The sequence below is a fragment of the Rhinolophus ferrumequinum genome, chromosome 3 (genome assembly GCF_004115265.2).
Source record: "Rhinolophus ferrumequinum isolate MPI-CBG mRhiFer1 chromosome 3, mRhiFer1_v1.p, whole genome shotgun sequence".
NCBI lineage: Eukaryota > Metazoa > Chordata > Mammalia > Chiroptera > Rhinolophidae > Rhinolophus > Rhinolophus ferrumequinum.
Genome location: NC_046286.1, coordinates 100,754,214 through 100,778,398, shown reverse-complemented (window position 1 = coordinate 100,778,398; position 24,185 = coordinate 100,754,214). Strand labels below are relative to the sequence as shown.

Sequence of the window (24,185 nt, the reverse complement as noted above, 5' to 3'; positions counted from 1 at the left end):
GTTTAAGGTATTGTTTAGATAAACAAAGATGAAGAATTAGGTACCATGAAGCAGAAGACACACTCTCTACTGAAAGGAGTTTATTATCTAATGGGGAAGTCAGAGCAAACAAAAAGTGTGTGTGTGTGTGTGTGTGTGTGTGTGTGTACCAAGAAAGAGGAGTAAAAGCAACAATACACCAGCAACAAACACGTAATATACATCTATGACCACAGGAAGATATACAAAAGTATGGCATCCATAATGAGAAAGTACATAGATACTGCTTGAATTACTGGAATGGTTAAATGACACAAGGTTATTCCTGGAACATAAAGGAGAAAGGGGGCATGCTTTAACCAGAGGAGCCAAGATTTTGAGATCTGAAAAGATTACTTTAAAATTGGAGCACTAGAAACAAAATGTTGGGTTTTGCCAATGGAATATAATGACAAATGGTCGACTAGATGGCAGTTGGAGAGAGGAGGACTTGAAATGGTGGGTGATTCATTCAGGAATCACTAATGCTGGTTCTAAATCATAATTACTACAACAATAAATATTTTAGGCCACTAGGCTGCAAAATGCCATGGCCAATGTCACTTGGTAAATACTGGTTGTGCATACATGGAGCCCCAGGACTTGTGAGCGTACATTATGGACTGTACTATACTTAATACAACAAAAGAGAAGGTGCATGAGAGAAAACACGAACTTGAGAGCAGAGCTAGAGGCAGGGAGATGTGGTACAGGTGGTTCTGTGGATTACATGTGAGGGGGAAACCTGGAACTGTCCCTCTACTGACAGCAGAGCCTCTTACTGAAAGTATCTCTTTGCTTTGAGTGTCATTACAGCATTTACAAAACATACTTTGCACATCAAGGCCACTACAACGTTTTCAACCAAGAAATGGCCAACTCTGTTTTATTTTATAGGATTTTCAAGAGTAATTTTGACTCTGATTTTCTAATTACAGTTGACTCTTGAAAAACATGTGGTTAGGGGCACCAACCTCCTGTGCAGTCAAAAATCCAAGTATAACTTTTGACTTCCCAAAAACCAAACTACTAATAGCCTACTGTTGACCGGAAGCCTTACTGATAACATAAATAGTCAATAAACAATATTTTGTTTGTTATATATATTTATTACATACTGTATTCTTACAATAAAGTAAGCAAGAGAAAAGAAAATGTTATTAAGAAATCATAAGGAAAATGCATTTACAGGTTTTATTGAAAAAATCCACATAGAAGTGGACACCTGCAGTTCAAATCCGTATTCAAAGGTTCAACTGTATTTTTAAAAAAATGAAATATAGTACCTTACAATATTGTTTAAGGATGATACCTTATTCTCCCCAAATTTAATTTTTTCCTGAGACTCTGTATTGATCTGTACTTATTTTGAAAATACTGCCTAGAGGCAAATTATTATTAATACTTGGATATTAGGGAATAAGAAGAATGGACATGAATGAAGTTAAAAATATACATACCAGGGTTGCCAAAAAAAGTATATACATGATTTTTATTCATCTTTTGTTATTGGTATATATCGAGTATTACAACTTTAACACAGTTTTTTTCCTTTCTTAAACTGTGTATAACATTTTTTGGCACCCTCTGTGTAATGATTTGCAAAGAAAAGAAGAAACAAAAATGCCAAGAAAAATATTGACTTTCATGCCAAATGAAAGTCTAAAAATACAAAGAAAATGAAAAGAACATGCTATGAAGCCTATATAAAAGCAGGCAAAAGAAAATGCAAAATATTAATAATAATAACAATTATTATTATATAATTATAATAATATAATAATTATAAATATATAATAATAGTAATTATATAATAATAATAATCACTATTATTATTATTTCTAAAGCCAAATCCAAAATAGTCACTCTTCCATTTACAACCAATTATTAAGTAATATCTATTCTAATTATAGTTCAATTTTTAAAAATATACATGTTAATGTATGCAGAAAAGGTCAAGGGAAGTATATAACATGTCATACTAGAAATTCAAAGGTAATTCCAATTTGTACTCACTTGGTAAATTGATAGTGTGAGAACTTTCTTCCCAATGGTTCTCTTCTTCAGTAGGTTTCCTTGTTTTTTTCAGTGTGAATTTTTCAGATGTATCACATATTCATGTTTATTCAGATTCAGAACTATTCCGTGAAAAGACTGACTTCCAATAGAGTTCCCATCTTGGATACAGCATTCAAGTTCACATGGATTGGACTTATCGTGGTCAACAGAGCTGTGTAAGAATTCCAGCACGCAAATAATTGCTGAAATAAATGGTCTTCACTCTGTATTAGCTTAAAAAGACAGAAGCTTTACAGTAGATACGGCGATTCACTTCAACCTGAGGGAAAGCAGATGAGTTTGCCTCTTCCAAACCTGATGCAAATGCAGGGTGACCTCTTCCAAAGCAGTTCCAACAGGGGCTCAGCAGCAAAGATGGTGACGTTCCAGCTCCACCACAACCTGACCGAAAGTGTCCTAACTCCATTCTTTAGAGGGGATGGGTCGTTCTCAGTAGGAAGACATGGCAGGGGCAGCCTTTTGAGTATCCCAAAGGAGGGAAATGGCACAGTCCTCCCCAGTGGAAAGGCCCTGCTGCTACCAGAGCCCAGCCATGCAAGGACTGGCATTTTCCAAAGGGAGAACTGATCAAAAAAGTGTTCAGCTGTCAAATGTGCTTGGGAAACCCAGCTTTTCTTGGAAATTCACAGTGAGACTATTCAATTATCTAAATGATCCAACAGTAAGAAATTCATTTAACTTTTGTTTGAATCACATCACTAATCACAGAAATACACACACACACACACACACACACACACACACACACAAATCTACTAATACCCAGTGGGATACACTTTGGGAAACACTAGTCCAAACTAATAATATCCCATGTCTCAGCTAAATTTTTGACTTGGGTTATGACAAGGGTTGCCAGATAAAACACAGGAAGCCCAGTCAGATTCGAATTTTAGATAAATAGTGAATAATTTTTCATGTAAGCATGTCCTGTGCAATATTTTAATTTGCTGAATGACGTCCCTCTTGTGACACAGTACTATGGAACAAACCTAGTGGGATTAGAAATGCCTGCAGTTGCCCTCCCACCATGCACCCTACTTCCCCTTCCCTGCAGCCTTTGGGAGCCTCCTGTGAAATGCAGCACGCTAGCTACAGCAGCTACCATTAGACCGAAGACAGTTACCTTCTTCAGGGGAGCACTCCGGGGCCCCACTTGAGCCCATTATCAGGTTGCCATCTTCGTCATGCCGCTCCAGGGTCCCAGGGGGACAGGTGGGGATGGGGGTGGTGGGCTCAGGAGTGGTGGTGGTGGTGGTGGTGGTGGTGGTTGTCTTCATAGTGGTTCGGATGGTGGTCGTTGGGCGCATGGTCGTGGTCGTGCGACGGGTGGTGGTCGTGGGCCGAGGGGTAGTAGTGGGTCTCTCAGTTGTGGTGGGGGCACGGGTGGTTGTTTTGATGACCTCCAAGCCCACCAGGGGCTTCCCTCCAAGACTCAAAATGGGCTTATCCTGGGCACTAGCCAGGGGTTTGCCATGCCGCCCCTGCCCGAAGAGGGGAAGCCCATCAGGGCTCACCACAGGGGTCCCTCCCAGATCTGAAACAATAGCAAACAAAAGCTGTGCAACAAGTTGACACAATCCAGTGGAAGTAAAAAACAAGTGGAAAGTGTCTTCTCAACACTGATGTATTCGTATATTTTAATCTGCAAAAGGCAAAGACATAACTAAAAGGCTATTAGCTGAGGTAGCAATATCTGCAGCTATCCAGAAATTTCTGAGCTTACTATATTGTCCATTACTCTGAATTACCTCATGTAAGTTAATAAATATTTCATTGATATGCCCCATTACTCTGAAATAACTCAGTCTCCATTAAGGAATGTAATCTTTCCTCTTTCTCATTCCTACACCAAAGAAAGAAAAGTGTTACTTTGGACCAGGAATGGCAAAATTTTTCTGTAAAAATCTAGAGTAAATATTTTAAGCTTTATGGGCCCAAAGTTGTATGAGGGAAAAATTAACTTCTGTCTCTTTTGAGGTACTCCTTTTCACATGGCTAAAAATAACTGGACCAGGGGTACCCATTAAAAATCAGGGGAAGAGGAAGAAAAGTTGTTATTCTACAGCTAAGTCAGTACACTTTTGTTCCTTAAAAACCATCCTCACTTACCCACAATGGTTCGACCATCTCCTCCTAGTTTAACCCGAAGAGGATTTCCGTGCGAATCTTGGAGGTACCTTCCTTCTGCATTCAATACTAACCCACGAACGAGATCCACAACCTAAATCCATGACACAGATTAAAGCCGATATTGGAATTTCAAAAGGTTCACATTAACCCAACTACATGAATATATGCATGAGGCTTCCACAGAAGGAAACCATCAAGTGGGTAGGCAATATTATTTTTGTCAGCATCATTCATAAGGTTTAACAAGAATCAAGTGCAAAGTAGTCCTATTTCATATTATAGTTGCTTACCCATATACTGTGTAGATTGTTTTAAGTTCCTCAAATATACAAAAGATGTTCAAAATACTTTTACCAGTTAGTACATTATGTGTAATGCTGAAAAGTGGGATACAACCTAAGTGTCCATCAATGGAGGGAAGAGATTAAATACATTATGGCCCATCCACAAAGTGAAATACTATGTAGCCAGTGAAAACGATTTGGAAATTCTACCTATATGTCCATACACTGATATAAACTCAGATTACAGGGCTGATTGTTTTGCCAGAATAAAAATATATTCATTTGTGTCTATAAACTTAAAACTGCAAAGAAAAAAAATCTAGACAGATATATCCCAAATTGTCAATAGTGGTTATCTCTGAAAAGTCATTTGGGATACTTATTGTCTTCTTCATATATTTCTGAATTGTTTTAACCCCTTGCAACGAGCATGTATGGCTAGTATATTAAAAACCTGAAATGTTTCCATGTTGCTCTTAATGTTAACAATCAAAGTTACTATAATAAAAAACAACTTAATTTGTAATTAAATTGCCCAATATAGTATACATGTAAAAAGTTTAGATTCTAAGGAATTATAAAACTTGAAAAAAGGGGAATTATTATCTCTATTAAGGAGCAAACTCATGCTCTACACTACTGGTGGTTGTCCAAGTGTATTCTCGGCCCAGCAGTTTCAGCGTCATCTGGGAACTTGTCAGATATGTGAATTGCCAGGTCCCAGCCCAGACCGTATTTGACAAGCCCCCCCGTGATTCTGATTCTTGCTAATGTTTGAGAACCATGACTGTATGAGCAGGCCAGTGGAGGAACCCCTCAAGCAGGCCACTTTGTGGAGTGCTGCCTCAGTAATTAAAATAAAGCTTCCTTATATAAACCCTACTTTTGAAATCTACCCATACAGTTCAATTCAAAATTGTTTACATGATCTTTTGCTTTAATACACATTCTTCCTACTACAAATTTCTGTTCCTTTGAGAAATAACAAACTGTATCTTTCGGTCACCTATGACTGAACATTTCGTGAAGTCCTTCAATATGTTTTCCTCAGCCTTATTGTTATGAATGGAAGTTTGGACTGGGAATTCCACTATGAATAATGTTTCAATTCTTCGAAAAAATATTTTAAGTCCCTGAGCATTGTAAACTGTTCTGCCCATTACCCTCAAGTTACTTTACAAAGGATTTGAGACAATTTACAGGAAAATATGCATACCGTTTAATTACACGGTAAACAAACAAAAAATTAGAATAAAGCTCTGAGGATTAGGAAAATAGAAGTTCATTTGAGAGGCTGTGCATTAGGTTCTATGTCACTGTGGTGGGCGGGCCCTGCCTTTGTTTGAGCTTCCTAACCAGTCAAGGCAAACGAGAAACAAAGGTCCATGCTTTATCTTATTAGGTAGCTATGAGAAGAAAAATTAGTTACTTAGAGGAATCAAAGATTTTTCTGATTGCTGGAAAAAATGTATAGCATATTGACATATGAGTGACATATGAGTGACTAGAGAGGAAGGAAAAAAGACCGCTTCATTATTGTTACACAATGTCCACCAGCTTTCTCTTCTCAACAGCATGAAAACACTGGGATGTGTAAAGAAGTTTACCCTACCCACTTTGTTCCTTCAGGGCCATTGATAATTCTTTGTCCGTTCGGTTTTCCATTACTACCAGGATGTACTTTCCCTTCTACATTTGGTCTGCCATTATAACCTACACAGTACAAGAAAATAAGAGAATCTAGTAAATTCAACATTTCTGGAAAGTTGGCTTCATACCAATCTATAAGAAGTAACACATCATTTTAAACAGAAACACTAAACAGAATTTTAATCATAGCTTGTCTATATTAGATAATGATGGTCTAAGCTGTGACTTCTACATGGCAGATATGGATGTCAACCCAGAGGACGGTAAAGTCACAGTTTCCTGATAATATTGGGGGAGCGAGAGTGTTCAGCATCAGTAAATTTTCCAGATAAAGTTTAAGACCTTAGTAGCTGTAGCTTTATTTTAACCAGTTGGAAGTTGGAGGGAGGAAGGCTTAGAACGGCAGCTAAATGGACCTGGTGCTTCCTCTCTGAGCAGAGACTTCTCAAGCAGCCCCACAGAGCTCAGCAAGCTCTGAGCCAGCACTGGGTGTTTATACTCAGCGACTGACGATGGGGACCTAAGTCCACTGGTAATGGTCCTGTTTAGTATAATCTGCTGAGAAGAGAGCAGCTAGGACATTTTAGAGACAAACTTCTCCGGCCTTCTAAGCCTCCCTCCCTCCAACTTCCAACTGGTTAAAATAAAGCTTGTCTGTTCCCTTCTCTTGTCCTTGCTCTTCATCTCAGGCCATTTCTCAGCTACATACAGTTCATGAGGCCTCTGCTGGGCACACTCTAGTCCAGCCTCCACGGGATGAAGGGCTTGGGCTTTCTGGCAACTATTTGCCTGTCAGACTTACTTCTCTTGCTGAAGTAGTTAACGAAAATTACATTTGTACTGAGTTTCCACTATGTAGAGCGCTTGTGAGTTTTACATTTATTATCAGGGTCTTAGGTTTGCTTACAATAGTCCATTTTAATGGAAAACTGACCTCAATGGGGGGCATGTGTTCTGTCTTTACTTTGGGCTAAACCAGACAACACATTGTACAGAATGACTAACCACGAAGACAGTCATCCAGGAAGTTCTGTGAAGCCCTGATTCCATGCAAGGAGAACACAAGGACCACTTAACTGAATGCAGACTTGTGGGACATGCCTAGGGTCCTGTCCTGGGGTCCAGGTAGACTCCAGTCTATAGCTGTCTAATTTCAGCCCTCAGTGTAAGTCCTACATCTGCCGTTTGCAACTCTGCGTGACAGTCATCTTTAACATGGATTTTCTGGAGGTTTTAAACAGCATTCACAGGGCGATCGGATGGCTTAGCTGGTTAGAGCGAGAGCTCTGAACAACAGGGTTGCCTGTTTGATTCCCACATGGGCCAGTGAGCTACGCACTCCACAACTAGATTGAAGACAATGACCTGCTGCTGAGCTGCCAGAGGGGTGGCTGAATGGCTCAGTTAGTTAGAGCGCAATTCTCAACAAGGTTGCCGGTTCAATTCTGGTGACTGGACTTGGAGCTGAGCTGCGCCCTCCACAACTAGATTAAAGGACAATGACTTGGAGCTGATGAGCCCTGGAGAAACACACTGTTCCCCAATAAAATTTATTTAAAAAATACTAATAATTAATAAAAAAATAAACAGCATTCACTGAGTGCAACATCTAAGCAATTCATTCATACCCGAGGCATTTGAGTCTGCCCCACGGTATGTGCAGTGAGAGTTTTATATGCAGAACCAACAAGAACAAGGTCAAGCTTACACCGGTAGTATTTAATTTCTTGCTGTATTCCTTAAATGTACCCTGGCATGTGAACAACTAACAACCTAAAATACAGGAGTCTGAGTTTGAAATCATGGTCATGACACATTTTCACAGATGAAGAGGTTATGTTAGGGAATTCAAAGAGGCAGAATGGGATAGTGGAGTGACAGAGGGCTGTGGAACCCGAGTGTTGGGGATTGGAATGGCAGCTCAGCCACTTCATAGCTGTCTGACCTCCGCAGATCGCTCAGGTGCCTCAGCCCAGGCTTCCTCATCTGAAAGCAATGCAAACTCGAGATGGTTAGAGGATGCAATCACGTCACATCTGCAAAGCGCTTACCACAGAGCCTGGGCGAAGCAGATGCTCCATAACCTAGAAGGCTCTCAGGAATTGCTACGAACCCTACTGAAAACCGTAAAGAAAATGTTAAATTGAAAACAAGTACCTTGTCTGAAAGGGGATCTCACAGGCTGGCGCGAGAGAGGGTTCCGGAACCTGGAGTTCATCATGCGCTGGCGCAGGGAGAGCATGGGGGTGGTGGACGAATAGACCGGAGGGGCACGGGTGGTGTACCGAGGCCGGGCATAGGTGCCCAGAGGGGCACTGGGAGTGACAGAGCCACGAGGGGAATGTCTGGGCGGGAGGTGCGAGGCTCTCGGGGAGCTGCCTGCAGGTGGAGGAGGTCGCTGCACTGGTGTTGCGTTCTCATCCTGGGGGGAGTTTCCTCTCGGGGGCGCAGGCACAAAGGCGGACTCTGTCTCCTTAGCACTGTTCCCATCCGCGTATTTGCTGCCCCTGGGGTCGGATGAGGAGCGCCACTTTGAAAGAGAGGAAGACAGAGGGTCCTCACCCTTTCCTCCTTTAAGAAACCCCACGTCTTCATCCTCCTCCTCAGCTGAGACCGACTGCTGAGATTTAGAGGTTAGAGGGTCTCTCTTGAATGGTGTGGCCTGCGACGCCCCGTCCTTCTTCCCCACCGCCTGGGGCCCTGCTCTGGCCGGGACCCTGGTGCGGGCATGGGCGTGGGGCCTGCTAGGCCTCAGGGAGGATCCTGGTGGTCTGCGGAGGTGACTGTCCCCCGCGCTTCCTGCTGGAGCCCCCACTTGCCTGTGCTTGGGAAGGGACAGGGTGGTGTCCTTGGCGGGCGCCCAGTGTGCGGGCGGCCGCACACCTCGGGCCTCTGCTTCTGTGCTGTCGTCGTCATGGTTTCCGCCATATCTGCTCTCGGAATCCTCGTTCTGATTCTGGGGAGATGTGGGGGCCACCCCTGGAGAGCTCGCCAGGAGTGGGGACTGACTGCCTCTGGAAGTGTAAGGGTCCGAGGAGGTGCTTTCCTGGTACGAGGAGTGGGGACGCCCAGCCTGGGGGAGCACAGGCTTCCTTTTGGGTGCGCTGGACCCGCGGTGGTGCTGTGACTGCGCTGCGGGCAGCCGAGCAGGGGACAGATGGGTTTTGGGAGAACTCTCTTCCTCGGCCTCGTCTGTGCTCTGTTGTACATCCTGAGCCTTAGAAGACAGCGATCTGTCCTGAGGGTGCGCACCTGCCCAGGTCCCCGCGGATTTGGGGTTCTCTGCCAGGGGCTCCTTCCTCGGAAGGCTCGTTCCTCTCTGGGGGACTCTTTGTAGGTGATTTACGCCCCGAGAGGCTGGCTGTCTGAAGGAGGAAGGCACATGGTCATTGATGATGGTGGCAGGAAGTGGCTTTTCCTCTTCTGCCTCTATGTTCTCACCATGGATACCCAAGCCACGCCTAAGGTCAGAAGCTCGATGAGAATTCCCTCTTGAGTGAACTCGGGGGGACATGGTGGACAGCGGGGAGCTGGAGGACTGTAACCTGGGTCCTCGGCCACTGCCAAACCTGTTTGGGTATCTACCGTGGGCAGCAAAGGGCTTGTTTCTGTGCAAACTGAAATGTCCAGAGACAGGGGGACCTGCAGGCAGCCGGGCCTGAGGCGTCGTGGCAGTGGCCTCGTCCTGCCTCCCTTCATCTTCTGCGTCATTGTCACTGTTGCCATCAGAGGTATCTGCTCTCTCAGTGACCTGTGTCCTTGAGGAGAGACGCGAAGAGACAGAGGAAGACTTGGTAGGGCGTGATGGCACATTGGACTTGACAGCTGGGGCATCATGATGGTCCTTCCAGCCCCTGGAGAGCGGAGACCCGGGGTGTGGTTCCGTGGGCAGCAGCCGAGATGACCCCCCATGAGGTGGAGCAAGTCTCAAGCGTGGGGCTGAAGCACTTGAATTTTCCTCTCCAACCTCAGAATGAGGTGCCCTCTGAGCCGGCAAGGCTGGTTTTGTACCATGGTGTGCGGGGTTTCTGTCCCGCACAGTACTGGAGGCCGAGTGGCGGCTGGGACCCAAGGCTGGCCGAGCGGAGGCTGTGCTCTTGGGCCGAAGATTCTCGGAAGAGGCATCCTTGGGGTGAAGGGAGCCTGTGGCTGGCTCTTCAGCCTCTTGGTCCAGTGAGTCATTATCAGCAGAGCTGGAAGGCAGATTGGCAGAGCCCTGAGGGCTGCCCTCAGTGGGTGTGTGCTGAACAGAAGAGGCTGAGGCCCAGGGGGCGGGCAGCGAGGAACCAGACTTATCTACGCCTTCCTTTCGGGGTAGCACTGGCGTTCGGGTCCTCACTGGAGTCCTTCCAGAAGCAAGGACTGGGTGGACAGATCTGCTTGGTGGCCTCTGCTGTCGCTTCTGGTCCTGGGTCTCCGAGGGCGACGTTGGCAGGTCGCCTTGGGAATCCAGTGCCTCCTCATCCGTGAGCTCTGTCGACTGAAGCTCCAACCCTTCAGGCTTAGGATGAAGCTGGGCTTTTCTGGGCACCCCACCATTGGCCAATATTTTGTTCTTCAAGTCAGGAAGAGGGTTCTTGACATTTCTACCTCGAGGGGAAACCGGCACATGAGTATGTTTTGAGGTAGCTGGCGTTTTGGGGGAAGATGAGGGAGGCTCAGGTTTTTCAGGTCTCCACTTCTCCTCTGTGTCTGTTTTCTGCTGAACTTCAACATTGGACTCGCTGGTACTGGCTGGAATAGATTTTGAAGAATTTGCCGTCAAAGAAGAGTTTTGAAAGTTGTGCAACAGAAAGGGAGTAGTTAAGATGATGGCATGGAGGCGTTTAAAAACGGTGATTATAATGGATAACTTCTCATTCTTTAGGACATTGGACACTTATTTTCCCAATGATCGCAATCCCTTTTAAAGTTCTATTTTGCTTTAAGTAATAGATGTAGTTCTAGAAAATATGTGTAAATTGACTTCCTATAAATTGAATTAGGTTATGTCCCAGCCTATTATTTAAAGGAATTCTCAAATGAGTACTTTGAAGTAATCCAGTGATTTTGCAAAAGCATAGGATTTTCTTAAAACTAATTGTCAATATGTTATAGATGCATTATGGCTGTTCTTAACAATGTAGGCAAGAAATACATAGACGCCTGGTACAAAATGTTAAATGATCTATACCCGTAATGATACGGGCGGGCGGGGGCAGGGTTGTGTTTGATTGGCAAGTCACTGAGGTGAGCAACAAGTTTGTAACTTTTGAAGCATTACAAAAAGTTTCCTATTCTCCCTAACATGTCTTTACTTGCTTCCTCTTTCTCTATTCAAATCTCTTTAATAATGGATACATTTGTAATTCCAAAGCAATGCCCAAAATAAAAAGAATCCTGAGGTAGGCAAAACATTCTATTAATGTACCCTACAATATACATTTTCTTGAGAGCAGGATTAAATGAGGAAAGAGATGCTGTCAGGGAGGGCATTTTATATCGCAGCGGGGAACCCAGAAGGAGCAAACTTCATCTATTTCAGTTTTTTCCAGGACAGAACTGTTTAAGATTGCAGTACTGGGGGTCCTCACCATATACAACGAAGGAGAGAGCTACTAATATCTGGTGTAAATATGGGGAAGCAGAAAGGAAATCACAGTCCAAAGAAATGCCCTACTCTATTTTTGGATTTTATTTACCTGCTTGGTTTTGATACTGATCAGATAAACAAGGTAATTGAATTTTTTTCTGAGTAAAGCTGCACTCCATAATAATGGAATACAAGCTAAGCATTTTAAATGCTATTTAGAAATTGAAGAGAGCTAACAACTGAAAGTGTCACATTATCTTTGTAAAACTGTCCTTTCCCTGTCATCATAAACCCCAAATTACACAGTGCCATTAAGATTACTCACATCATTCATACATGTATGTTAATGTTATATGGTAGTAGTAATTAATGTTATTGGCAATCAATAACATTTTAGTCTTTGGGGAGATAATTTCTAAAGGGACTATAACAGTATTTTAGAAATCAATATGTAAACTTAGCCAAAAAAACCATCAATGGAGCAGTTACTAAACCCAAGAGCCATGATTCATAGTAACATACCACAATTAGCAAAAAGAGATAGGAGAGAGACGCAAACACAAAACGCTTACTTGTTGGCATAGCGACAATGAAGGCTTTGGAGTGAGGCCCCATTCCTCTCCGGTTTGCGGCCCGGATTTTGAAAAGATAGCGTTCCCCAGGCTGCAGACCATCCACTAGGGCAGAAGTAGTCTCTCCAGGGTAGGTGAGGGACTTTGCTCCAAATGGCTTGAGAGCCGGGGCGTATGAAAGAATGTATTCTGAAATGATTTGGCAGACGGTTGGAAGGAAGAAACTGAAAACAGTCCTGTGTCCAGCAGACAGACTGTATGGGCAGGATGAATTAGAACGTGCATTACTAAGATGAATACTCTAGCAATGCACGCCAAGTCAGCAGCCGGAGCATAAAGATCTAGGAGACCATGAACAAGCATTTACTCAGGCTACCGGACAGGGCTACGCAGTTAATTAGCTGGCAATTGTCCATTCTCAACGAATCCAACATATGGAACCCAAGAGGCCAGTCTTCATACAGTTTACCAAAGATAATTACACCGTGTTTCGGTTTTTTTCTTCATTGTATTTATGTACTAATTTGCTATGACAGAATTAATATATCCTGTCTAGAAGAAACCATGGAAAAAGACATGACAACTGCTAGGAATTGATTCTGAATAGCTGCTGATATCTTCAAGAGTTCCAGTTTATTAATCGGGGCTATTCTGATTTGCACATTCAGCCAATTAAATTCTACATTTGGAATATAATTTCACTTTTGTAGGAATTATAAAAGTTTTTAATATATGCAGATAAGAATATTTCACAGCATTTAAAATTGAGGAAAAGTTGCTAGATAATAGATTTATGCAATATCTAATGTTGCCATCTTTAATTGGCGATATCTATAAACATATAACACCCCTAATTGAAAATCATAGCAAATTCAATGCAAGCACCTAATGTATCTCTACAGTGTGTTTATATGGAAATACTGTCACAGAAGGAAGCCATGTTTTAAAGCACAATTTTCACCCTCAACTAAAAACTGTATCCCTATTTTCCTCCCAATGAACTCAAGATTTACAAAATTTGGCAAACTAGTATGACTAGGAGCTAACCAAGAAAAATAATTAGAATTACAGAAAAACCAAGCAATTATCATCCTTCCCAGGGGAGCAGCATGCAAGATCTTTTCTTTTACCTAAGAGCTAATCTTTTAGAAGTACATTCATTTTAAAACTTTCAACCAAAAATGCTTTTGCAGCATTTGTTGGGGGAAAAAACAGCATTCTTTTCTCATTGAAAATGAAGAAACTAGTCATTTGTGGTGGTCAAAAGTAAGAATTAAAAGAACATACTGTCTAAAAATTTTGTAATTCAGATTCTTTTATGGATTCAATTCATCTGGAAAAAATTTAACCCTGTCAAAGTATATACTTCTATTGTATTTTATATTTCTCATGCATAAAAAATGCCCCAGTGTAATTATGAACCTTCAATCCCACCACTACACCTTTATGAAAACTACCAAGGCAGGGTTAAGATCTCTGAGTTCTTTTGGACATAAAAACCCAGTAGATATTATTATTTCTGGCAATATGGAATTGACTACCAGGCAGCTTCTTTTACCAAAGAGAGATAAATATAAACTAAGACGTGGGCGAGGGAAAGAAAATAAGTAGCATGATAATAAAGTCACTTAACGGAGCAATAATCAACTTTTTGTAACAAAAAGAAGTAGTCAGCAAAAAAAACTGTCTTTATTCAATGTTCAGAAGCCTTTGCAGCATCAATAGTACTTAATACAGAAGGAGCCAACGTTCAATTGCCATAGAAAGAATGATTAAAGGGGCCAACTAAATATTTCTTCTCTTCGTTTATTTCTAATTTATTCCTCTGAAAAAAGAAGCAAGAATAGTATAATACATTCTTTAAAAAAAACAAAAACTGGAAAGTAAGAAAGCATTAAGTTCAGAAAAGACTATCCATGTTTGTCTACCTTCCTTCTATTGTTCCATGAAAAGATGTCTTTACAGGTCAGCAAAGATAACTGACAGTTGAATACAAGAGAGAACCATTCATTTTTTTTTTTTCCAATTAAGAAATTCTCAAAGACGATTAGGGATAATTTTCTGGATTTCTTTAAGCTTACACAAACTTTTCATAATTTCTGGACACGAAATTTCGTAGCTTCTGAAGACTTAAAATTGTCTTCCAAAATCGAGAAATGATGAAAAGTACTCTTAGGGTAGGTACATCAGTGTAGGAGATGTCGGGGAAAAACCTCAATACTTCCCTTTAAAATGTCTCCAACAGACTTCTGAAAGGTCCTTGAATGTTTTTACATTAAAAAGAAAAGATCTGTGCTTTCATTTAGCATTCTCAACAGACTGATTTTTAAATTTAATGATTTGTAACTATTTTATTCTATTTTTTAAATCTACAGTATTCTTTCTTTCTATTGTAAGGTCGTATTTTCCTGAATTGCCCCAACATTAATTTAAAAGGCTGACAAACAGGAAAAAATCCCTTTTCCATTTGATTTTATTACTTGAGTTTTCAAATCCATTAAAAATATTTATGGTCTCGTTTGAGACACGTATGGTCCCAAGGGGTTCCTGCTCATTCTTACTTTCTGTGATCTTACTAGCACAATGAAAAGACCCACACCATGAAAAACAAGGTGTCCTTTGTGTGGGTAAAGGTTAGGATGTCACACTTATACAATTAAAAACAACTCTCCTGTTAGCAGCACCCAAATTCCTGCATGTAGGGAAGGTGAAGTCACCTTTGTGACTACCTGGATCTTTCTGACAGTGAAAACCCTTCAAGAAATAGCCTGGTCCACTGGGTTAACACTTCAGACACGTATGTTGCTTTCCTATTTCTTGTGCAGTCACCAGGCCTGCGATTAGAACCAGCGTTTATCCGAGTCAATGTACATGTCTTTATCTGGGGCACTTCACACCCGTGCGCACCTTACACTTTAAGTAACGAGGTCCTACCTTTCACTTTCCCCTCGGTCTCAGGCAGTGCATCCCATGCTACAGTGACAGCTGTACTTTTGCCATTGACGGGCCAGACATTTAAGTTTTCAGGAGCCGTAGTAGGAGCTACAAAAGGACAAGGATCCAAGGTTCAAAAATACCCTCATGGATGTTCTGAAAGTTGATGACATACAGTCCTTACGTTCACAGGTTTTCCTGAAGAGCTACAGTGTTAATTTTTGTTATATATGAGAGAAAATTCTACACTTGCTCTTATGAGACACAGTGATTTATATCTGTGCCACCAACTCATATATTGAGCTTAGACATAGCTAGAGAAATGCTTTTAGGAATTCAGAATTTGTATCATTGCTGAATATTGAAATATACAAAGAAGGTTAAAATCCAGTTTTTAAATAAAGTACATATAGACATAATTTAAAAGAAAATAACTAACCTTAGATACAGAGCAAAATTTCCCCCTGGAATCAAATGCAACCTCAGCCTAAGGAAAGAAGAGTCTCCCCTCCACGCCAGAGCCCTGGAGTGCCGCGGGGGCATTCAGGCATACAGTGGTGATTCATGGATGCTCCACACTAGGATGCAGTGTGTTCCATGTGTCAGAGTAACAGGCTAATGAAAATGGCCAGTGACAGACAGAACGTGCACCCATGGAAATAGTTCCTTAGCACCTTTGTGCTCACACATGGACACACTACCAACTTTTAGGGTTGAGGTTATGTTATGAAAAATGCCTATGCTGGCCTTTGTCACTATTGGCTTCTTAAACTGTCTTCTTATTTTAGGAGTATTCCCAAACTGAAAATCCAAAGGCCATTTTCAATACAGACCGGATTCTGGTGTTCTTTGGAAGACAGATGTACTCCATTTGCCATCTCTTTCACCCTGTGAAATACGGACTGCAAATTCATACATGGTATCTGGAATCAAGTTCTCGATCAACACGCGTCTGTTGGAGATCTGCTTGTAATCCCACCTTGCCAGTTCCCCCTTTTCTCGATAGCGCACGGTGTAATGTCTGTAAGAAGACAAAAGGCGACAATGCACCCAGCTGCTAATTCTCTGTAAGTGAACACTAGATTGCTTGATATTTTTCCTTCCCCAGAAGTGATGGTTTGGGGAGGTAAGACGGGAAATCAAAGAGGAGAAAAGTCTACACTGTTGACTATGTTATTGGCTCAAAGAATCTACTGAAGTTCTAGGCAAAGGCATTTAAGGCAGACCAGGAAAGATGGAGCCTAGTGTCTTTTCAAGACCAAAAGTCTTACTGCTCAAAAGCTGAGGCAGAGATTCAGAAGGAGAAGGGGAGAAAGGGAACAGCTTTGACGAGGCAAGTGCCTTATCAGGGATGTGTGTGCATTTGTAAGTGTGTGTTTGTGGATGTGTGTGGTGTAAAATGGGCGATGTTAAGAATCAGAAGTGGCCCAACGTATCTGGGCTTTCCAGAAAAGACAAAAGCACTAAATCAGGCATGTTTCCTATAGGTTTGGGGCAGGGAGGAGGAGGCAGTGTGTGGTTTTGAGTGGAGTTATTACCGTGACAAGGAGCAAAAATGTGTAACAAATACAGCAGGATAGAGGAGCGGGTGACTATCAAGGAGGGAAACCTGGCGTGACCAAACATGGCAGTATTCCACAACCCCAGACACAGGACCTCAACACTCGGAGCACTGCAGACGCCATTCACTGGAGGCCTTTCCCAAGAAATGGTCTTTGTGGGCACTTTGCGGTGGAAAGCATTTGATGCATTTAAAATGTGCTGTTCATCACAGCAGGAAGTCAGGATAAGGCTTCCACTGCAGACGTGGCACGCCAATTAACACAAGAGTTCTCCTAAGAAAACTCAAGCCCTCTTGCTTTCATCAAGATGTTAGAAAGCAAAGTCCACTGGTTCAGGAACACTTTGTGTTGGGGAGGCCACATGGCTAGGGAGAGAATCATTATGAACCTTCAGACATCTTTCAAAAAAAGCAGATGTCTTTTGTTACTAGCTGGCAATGACAGAAACTACATTTAATCATATGTATATATATGATTAATCATATATATACACACACACACGTATATATGTGTACATATATATATAAAATACATTCTCAGCATTATGGTCCATTCATTTTTTTAAAGTACATTCACTTTTCCTAGTGAATATAGATAGGTTCAAAATTAATACCTAATGATTAGGCCACCAAATCTTTGGTTGTCTCATGCCTATATAAACTATTCAGTCATTTAACACGTAACATTTTGATGACTATATTAACCTACCACTAACTAGAAATGCTGTTCACCAGTGGCCTTTTTAACACAAAAATTATTTTAACCTTATAATTGGTTTTTCCTCTGTTGCTATTGCAAACCAATATAAAAACCAGAATAGCATAATGTCATGGCTTAAGAAAAAATACAATTCATTTTGTTATGCACAGATGAGCTAGACATGAAGCAATCTGGTGCTTAAAGAACGTCTCAAGAGGAACTACTTGGGGGCGGCCAGTTAGCTCAGTTGGTTAGAGCGCGGTGCTCTTAACAACAAGGTTCCCGGTTTGATCCCTGCGTGGGCTACTGTGAGCTGCGCCCTCCACGGCTAGATTGAAACAACTACTTGACTTGGAGCTGATGGGTCCTGGAAAAATACACTTAAATAAAATAAAAGTTAAAAAAAAAGTCTAAAAAAAGAGAGGACCTACTATGTGTAAGGCATTAGAGCAATGCCCACCCCTCTGCATAAGAGCCTCCATGCTGCCACTAGCCCTGGATAACAAAAGGAAGGGTAGGACTCCCCCTCGGGTGGCCCATAGCCTCTGCATATGAAGAGAGCATTAATGAGGCAAAGCTAGCACAGATGGGGGCAAAGAAAGAAATGGAATCCAGGACATTTCCAGACACAAGGTAAGACTGAGCAAGATGTGAGGTCCCACTGCGTGCATTACACATGAGGCCCTGGCAGCATCTGATCTGTGGGAAATGTATGACCACATTCGGCTTTAGCTAGATTGCCGTAGGAGAGTCTACTGCAGCCACAAAAGAGGTCAGCATTCACATAAGTCAGAAAATCAAATCACTCTTATACACGTCTCTTCAGGGCCGGAAAAATCCCATCTTTCATACATAAAAGAAAAATGAAGAATTAAGGAAAAGCACCTTGAGGCAACAACTTTCTTCTGTTTTTCCAAAACAGGATCCACCCAGGCTACAAGCACTGACTGTGATGACATAATCCGGACATTGATGTCTTCAGGTACGTCCAGTTCATCCTCGTCTGCAACGACAATGGGAAAGGCTGTCTCTAACAAGAGGCTCTGCCCTGAGCTCCTCGGGCCTCCAGAGTTTGTAATTCACCCTCTACAATTTTTAAATTGCGTATGCTTAATGTAGATAAAATGAAATGAATAGAATGTTAAGCAATTGTTTGATTGGTCAATGTAACAGAAAAGCCAAAATCTCTACTCTTGCCTGTCTTAAACACTAAGAAATGGGCAGTTCACTTGAAAAGCTGCCCAACTCATTTGACATAAAGGACAGTATAAAAAGGATGCTTTGTTTTGGTCAAAGACACTCCAGGTAACTCCATGTTTTCTCAGTATACACTGTAACTGTTTGGGAAGTAATACATTTTTTTTATGGGAAGCAAAGCTTCGGGAGGAAAAGCTGGAGTCAGAGCATTTCCTTGGCGCTCACGGCATGAAATGAAAATTCTGGGTCAAACAGCTGCCTTAATTCCATTGGGCTCAATGTCCTCGCATTCTAGAGTGTGTGATTCCAAGTCATATTCTGACACAAACTAGAACTCAGTCAGCCACTTTCCAACAGAATACATTCCAGACACAAAGCTTAGAGTTTTTGTTCAAGCTCTAACATAAATTGGGACTCATAAGATATCTTCAATTTTGCTTCTGGGCCTCTTGTGCTTTTTGTTTTGTTTTTTCTTTTCACTTTTCAGGAACCATCTTTTACTACAACTAGGGGAAGGTGGAAATAGTAAACCTGTTCGAAATGTGACATAGAAACTTCAAGAGCAGCAATTTATGAATTTTTAAAAATGCAACATCATGTATATGGGACTTCTGTTATACAATGCAAATATATATATATATATATATATATATATATATATATATATATATACAAAATTACAATATATAATAATATAATTATATATTACATAATATAAAATTATAATTAAAAATAAGTTGTGAATTCATGAAAATAATTGTGCAATAGGTTGCCTCTTTAAATAAGGCACATGATCCAGAAAAGGTGTATGTCATTTGTTGGTATGGGAGTGATATAAAAACAGCTGTGAGTGGATGTGGAAAAAAGTGCCATTAGCACATGGGCAGTAATCAGGCCATCAGCAAGCCACCACTACGTCTTTGTTACTCTTCTCAATGCCATTCTTATGCAATTTTGGCTGAAATGAGGTTTGAGTGCATCTCTTCCACGCCACTCTGTCTATACCTACTGTTCTCTGTTCACACTGTCACCAGGGGCAGCCTCTGCATGGATCAGTCTGTGCCTTTAAATGGAACAAATGCTTGCCTGCTTTTGTCATGGCAAAGCTACTGCACAGTGAAGACATTCAAAATGTAGAGAGAAATGTATTTCATCACAACAGCACTCTAGCCTCTGAGCACAAAAAGAAACACACCTGTATCCAAAATGTGACCAAGTCCACCCTGCTATTTCCTTTACACTCCAGAAAATCTATGGACTTCATCACCCAGCCACCATCATTTGGGAGCAACACTGCATTCACACTAGACCATGGTTGTCCGAATGCGTCCTTAGAAACGTACCTGAAATCTTCCGTTTTGTGAGGGCGGCCCTGTAGACTGGCTGACTCTGCCCCTGGGAGTTCATGGACCGCAAGGAGACCACATACACGGACTCAGAGGCTGTGGACCAGGGAGTAAGTGGTGAGGCTTTGTGGTTGGTTTTCCCAGAACACATGTCCCTCTGTCCGAGTCCCCCACCCCGCCCCCGATCCCAGCTCATCTTTCTGGGGCATTCCCTCTTCTTCAGGACAACTAAAGATGAGACCAAGCACTGCAGGAACTAAACTTAAGAAGACCACCATTATGTTAGGAAATGTGGAAGTGATTTTACCTGAAGTAAGTCCTGAGAAATGGATTTCTATCTTAGCAGCAGCAAAGAAAGGTGAACAATGTTTTAAAAAGAAAGGAATAGTATATTGACCCTCATAATTCCCCCAATTTCTTTTTATTTCAAAAATAGAGAAGAGGGGGTGACTCTGTTTTTATCTGTCTTATGAGGAAGAGAGAGGGGGCAGGACCACCCCGTGTGCCAGGTCATCAACCCAAGTGGGATGTGTGCCCTTCAAAACCAAAATCTAACCCAAATCCTCAGAATGGAGGCTCTGAAGATTTGCTAATGGAAGAGTTTAAACATATCTTTATTTCTGGATTGTTCTTTCAGTTAGTTCCCCCCAATCCCACCCCCCAAATTGTACACTGGACCCACTAGTAACTAACTTAACCTAAACTTGAAAACTGTATTTGGAAAAAAGTTACAATAATGAAATAACACTTATAACTCTCAAGTGCTGTGGAATCCCAGATTCTGAGATAGGTGAACCTTGGTTATCTTCTAATTGGAACTTCTTATTTCACAAATAAGGACAGAAAGCCACAAACATTGATTTGCCCCAGGTGACACCCCTAAGAAGGACTCATAATCTTCCCTGAATCCAAGGTTACTAATGCCCAACCCTAGTCTCTACTGGCCAAAGCTTCCTGCAGCAGCCTTAATCGACGCAAGAACACAAATGGGGGAGCCTGATAGATTTCTAATGCAGATACTTACATGTCAGGTAAAACCTAAGTAAATTCACAGAGGGGACACTAAGATCCTAAAGGAAACTTCCAACACAGGAGTCACTCCTCCAGGAATTACAAACTTTCATGGGGCATTGGGAAAATAAACTTTCTGTTTTTACAAACATCATGTCCAGTTAAACATGAAAGGAGACCTGTGTTCAAAAACCTCACACAGAGAATCCTGTTTACGTAACCATCTGTAGACTAACCAGATTTCAAGGGAAGAGAATAATATCTGACAACCAATATCTGACAAGTGGAACTCACGCTGTAACATGAGTACATTATTTCGGCTAAGGCGCTCCCATCTTATTCTACCAGAGAATTTTGAAATGTATGTTTTATGAAAGGGAGGAATCCAGTTTGTAACACTTGGGTTCACAGAACATCAAACTAAACTTCTAAACAGGAATCCCTTCCAATCTGTTCATTCCTGGTGCTGTTGACCATGGCAACAAGCCAAAAGTCAGCAAAGGAAAAACACTGCCACCCAGGAACATGTGTAAGAAACAGTGGTCAGCATTTATCAAGAACCACCAAGCAATGAATAATTCCCCACAACTGACATTTTTACATATTTTCAATGTATTTCTTAAAGTTGTTAGATTTTTTTTTTTATGCCCCGATTCTTGATTTGCTGAGCTCTCCAAACTAAACTTGGCCCAAGATTATGATGAAGGAAAAGTTTTGTACTGCAGGAAACTATGATAACAGCTCACATGGGTTGGGTCAAATCTCCTTGCTGTGCTAACCATTTCCCATCAATTCTTCACTTAGTCATGAAAAAGCCCCCTGAGAGGGCTTTGTCTCTTTTTCTCAGATGAGGAAACAGGGTCAGAGGGGTGAGATGACCCATGCGAGGTCATACAGTAAGTGGCAGGTCTGCGTGGCTGTTCCCAATGCATGTGAGGAGGGAGCAGGCCCAGAGCTAACCAAGCACGGCCCGGGGCCCAGAAAGTGCCTGACAGCTGGATACGCAGCACTCCACCTCCTTTTCATAGAAATAGAATAGAAGAAGAACCCACACTGGTAGAAAAACACACTTTTTTCCATGCCCTTGATTAAAGGGTAGAAATGAAATCTCTGGGTGGACCCCAACGTCCCCAGCCCAGTGACTCCAGTGTCCCCAGGTACCCCACCCCCCTTTCAACCTCAAGTGTGTGGCGTGGCAGAAACTCCCAGTGTCTGGACGTCTGAAGGTGTGTCGTAACTTCGGAAGGACGCCAGCCTACTTGTTCATTATTACTCCTGCTCCGTCTCGGCTCCTGGGGCCTGCTCTCTCCTCTCCCCTCCACACCCCACACCCTCGGCCCTCCCCGGGGGCCTCCCTTGACTGTGAGCTCTGCTCACCCTGTTTGTCTATCTCTGTGAGGTATTGCTGGGACCCAGTACCTGGGGGGGCAGCTAACACAGAAGACATCCAATAAGATGGCTTAGTGAATGGAGGGTGGGGCTTCTGCTGACAGGACCTCAGGCCCTCTTTTCTCCAAGTTTACTCAATACCTGACCATTCTCCACAGAACCACCCTGGCAAGGGCATCTCTGTTATAAACAGAATTAAAATCCTGTGCAGGATAATATAAGGGGACAGGCGTTCATTGCACAGCAGACCACTCCACCATTCCCCAGGAATTCATTTCATCCCTGCCTGCCCGCCTCGATGGAGAAGCTTCCAGGGAGACCTCCTCTTCCCAATGGGAACCTCTTAGGGCCTTCACAATGGCAACTCCACTGCTTTTTATCTGATGAAAATTCAAAAGCCAGGACATTGCAGCAGAAGCCCAGGAAGCCATTCAGGCTGGGACTGGCGCCCACCCCCTGACCTCAGCTCCAACATTTGCTCAAGTTCAGGAGCAAAAAAAAAACAAAAACCCCAAAATTCTTCTGCTATCCTCAGGTGAGCCAGGGGTTCACTGCTGAGAAAATGAAATGCTAGAACCAATCAAATGGAAAACTTGTTGATGCAAAATGAACACCCAACGGACTTTTCCAAGAGTCTTCAGCAGATGGCTGAAAAAAGCTGTGAATGGAACAGTGACTTCCAAGGCTATTTCCGGCAGGGACTCCAGCCTGGCCTTCCACTCAATGTCTCCACCGTCCTGATCATATCCGTCCTGATGGGGCCTGCCACGTAGCTAGGGACCCGGCCTGGGGCGTCCTCAGAAACTTGGAGCTGCTTGTCCAGGCTCCAAAATGTTGTATGGTGAAATCACTTCTCTGCCTTTTGGCTAAGATAAAGTGCAAAATATTGTGTGGTCATGCCTTTTAGCAAAGCGGATCTCGTCCTCGCACACCCGAGGAGCGTGGGCCCACCAGACCTTCTTCTCACAAGCAAACCTGCCTCCACCACCGCCATTCTCACCTCAGGCTGAGCTCCAAACCGCTGTTAGCTGCTGCTGTGGCCGCCTGGCAGCTCTTGCTCCCAGGTGTTCTTTCTACGTTCCTCTGTCTTGTTCCGTCAGTCTCAGTGCCCACTGTGTGCCCACCCCTCAGTGTGTCTGAGAGATATTACCTTTTATAACTAAGTAGGTGCCAAAGGGCACCATGCCTCTACCTTCTGACTGGAGACTCCGCTCATGTCACACGTCACACAGACCTTCAGCTGTCTGCCCTTCTCTGCTACTTTGCTTGGAGCCATTCCTCCCTCCATCGCCAGCCTGTCATTGAGTGTCTTCCAGAAGCTGAGAGATGCCTGACTACCATGTAAGTCAAGAGACCACTGGATCCTACTGGAATCTTCCAGAAGAGCCCGATAAATCACAGCCTCTTCCTTGCTTCCAATTAGGAAAGGAAGGAAGAGTAAGCAGTGGGGCCCAACATATTTACTGCTGGTGCAAACTAGGTTGGAGAACGTGGGGGCAAGTGTACTGTCTACTACTGGACCCCAGAATTAGACGAGCTTTGCTGCCCAGCGGCCCTGCGCCCTTACATGACTTTGGGCACAGAAGAGCTCAGTAGAATGTGTGCTCTCGGCAGCCTGGCACCCCCCTCGGCCCCCAGGAGGAAGAGGATTGAAGGGGCCAAGCCACACTTACCAAGTGCCTCCTGCCAAACTCGTCAAGTAAATCAGGGGTGTGAGAGGAGGGGAAGGAAAGCAGGACTGT

General features: G+C 42.8%; 1 protein-coding gene across 1 annotated transcript in view; it reads right to left on the bottom strand.

Annotated features, from left to right (window-relative positions):
• Positions 1–24,185, bottom strand: part of FNDC1 (fibronectin type III domain containing 1) — a 93,995-nt gene that overhangs the window by 26,547 nt on the left and 43,263 nt on the right. Inside the window, exons 6-14 of the mRNA XM_033103069.1 lie at positions 20,041–20,139; positions 18,386–18,503; positions 16,073–16,260; positions 15,240–15,347; positions 12,306–12,494; positions 8,319–10,895; positions 6,124–6,224; positions 4,207–4,318; positions 3,221–3,631 (exon numbers count right to left, since the gene is read on the bottom strand). Coding sequence (XP_032958960.1) covers positions 3,221–3,631; positions 4,207–4,318; positions 6,124–6,224; positions 8,319–10,895; positions 12,306–12,494; positions 15,240–15,347; positions 16,073–16,260; positions 18,386–18,503; positions 20,041–20,139 — 3,903 coding nt within the window. The remainder of the gene's footprint in view (positions 1–3,220; positions 3,632–4,206; positions 4,319–6,123; positions 6,225–8,318; positions 10,896–12,305; positions 12,495–15,239; positions 15,348–16,072; positions 16,261–18,385; positions 18,504–20,040; positions 20,140–24,185) is intronic.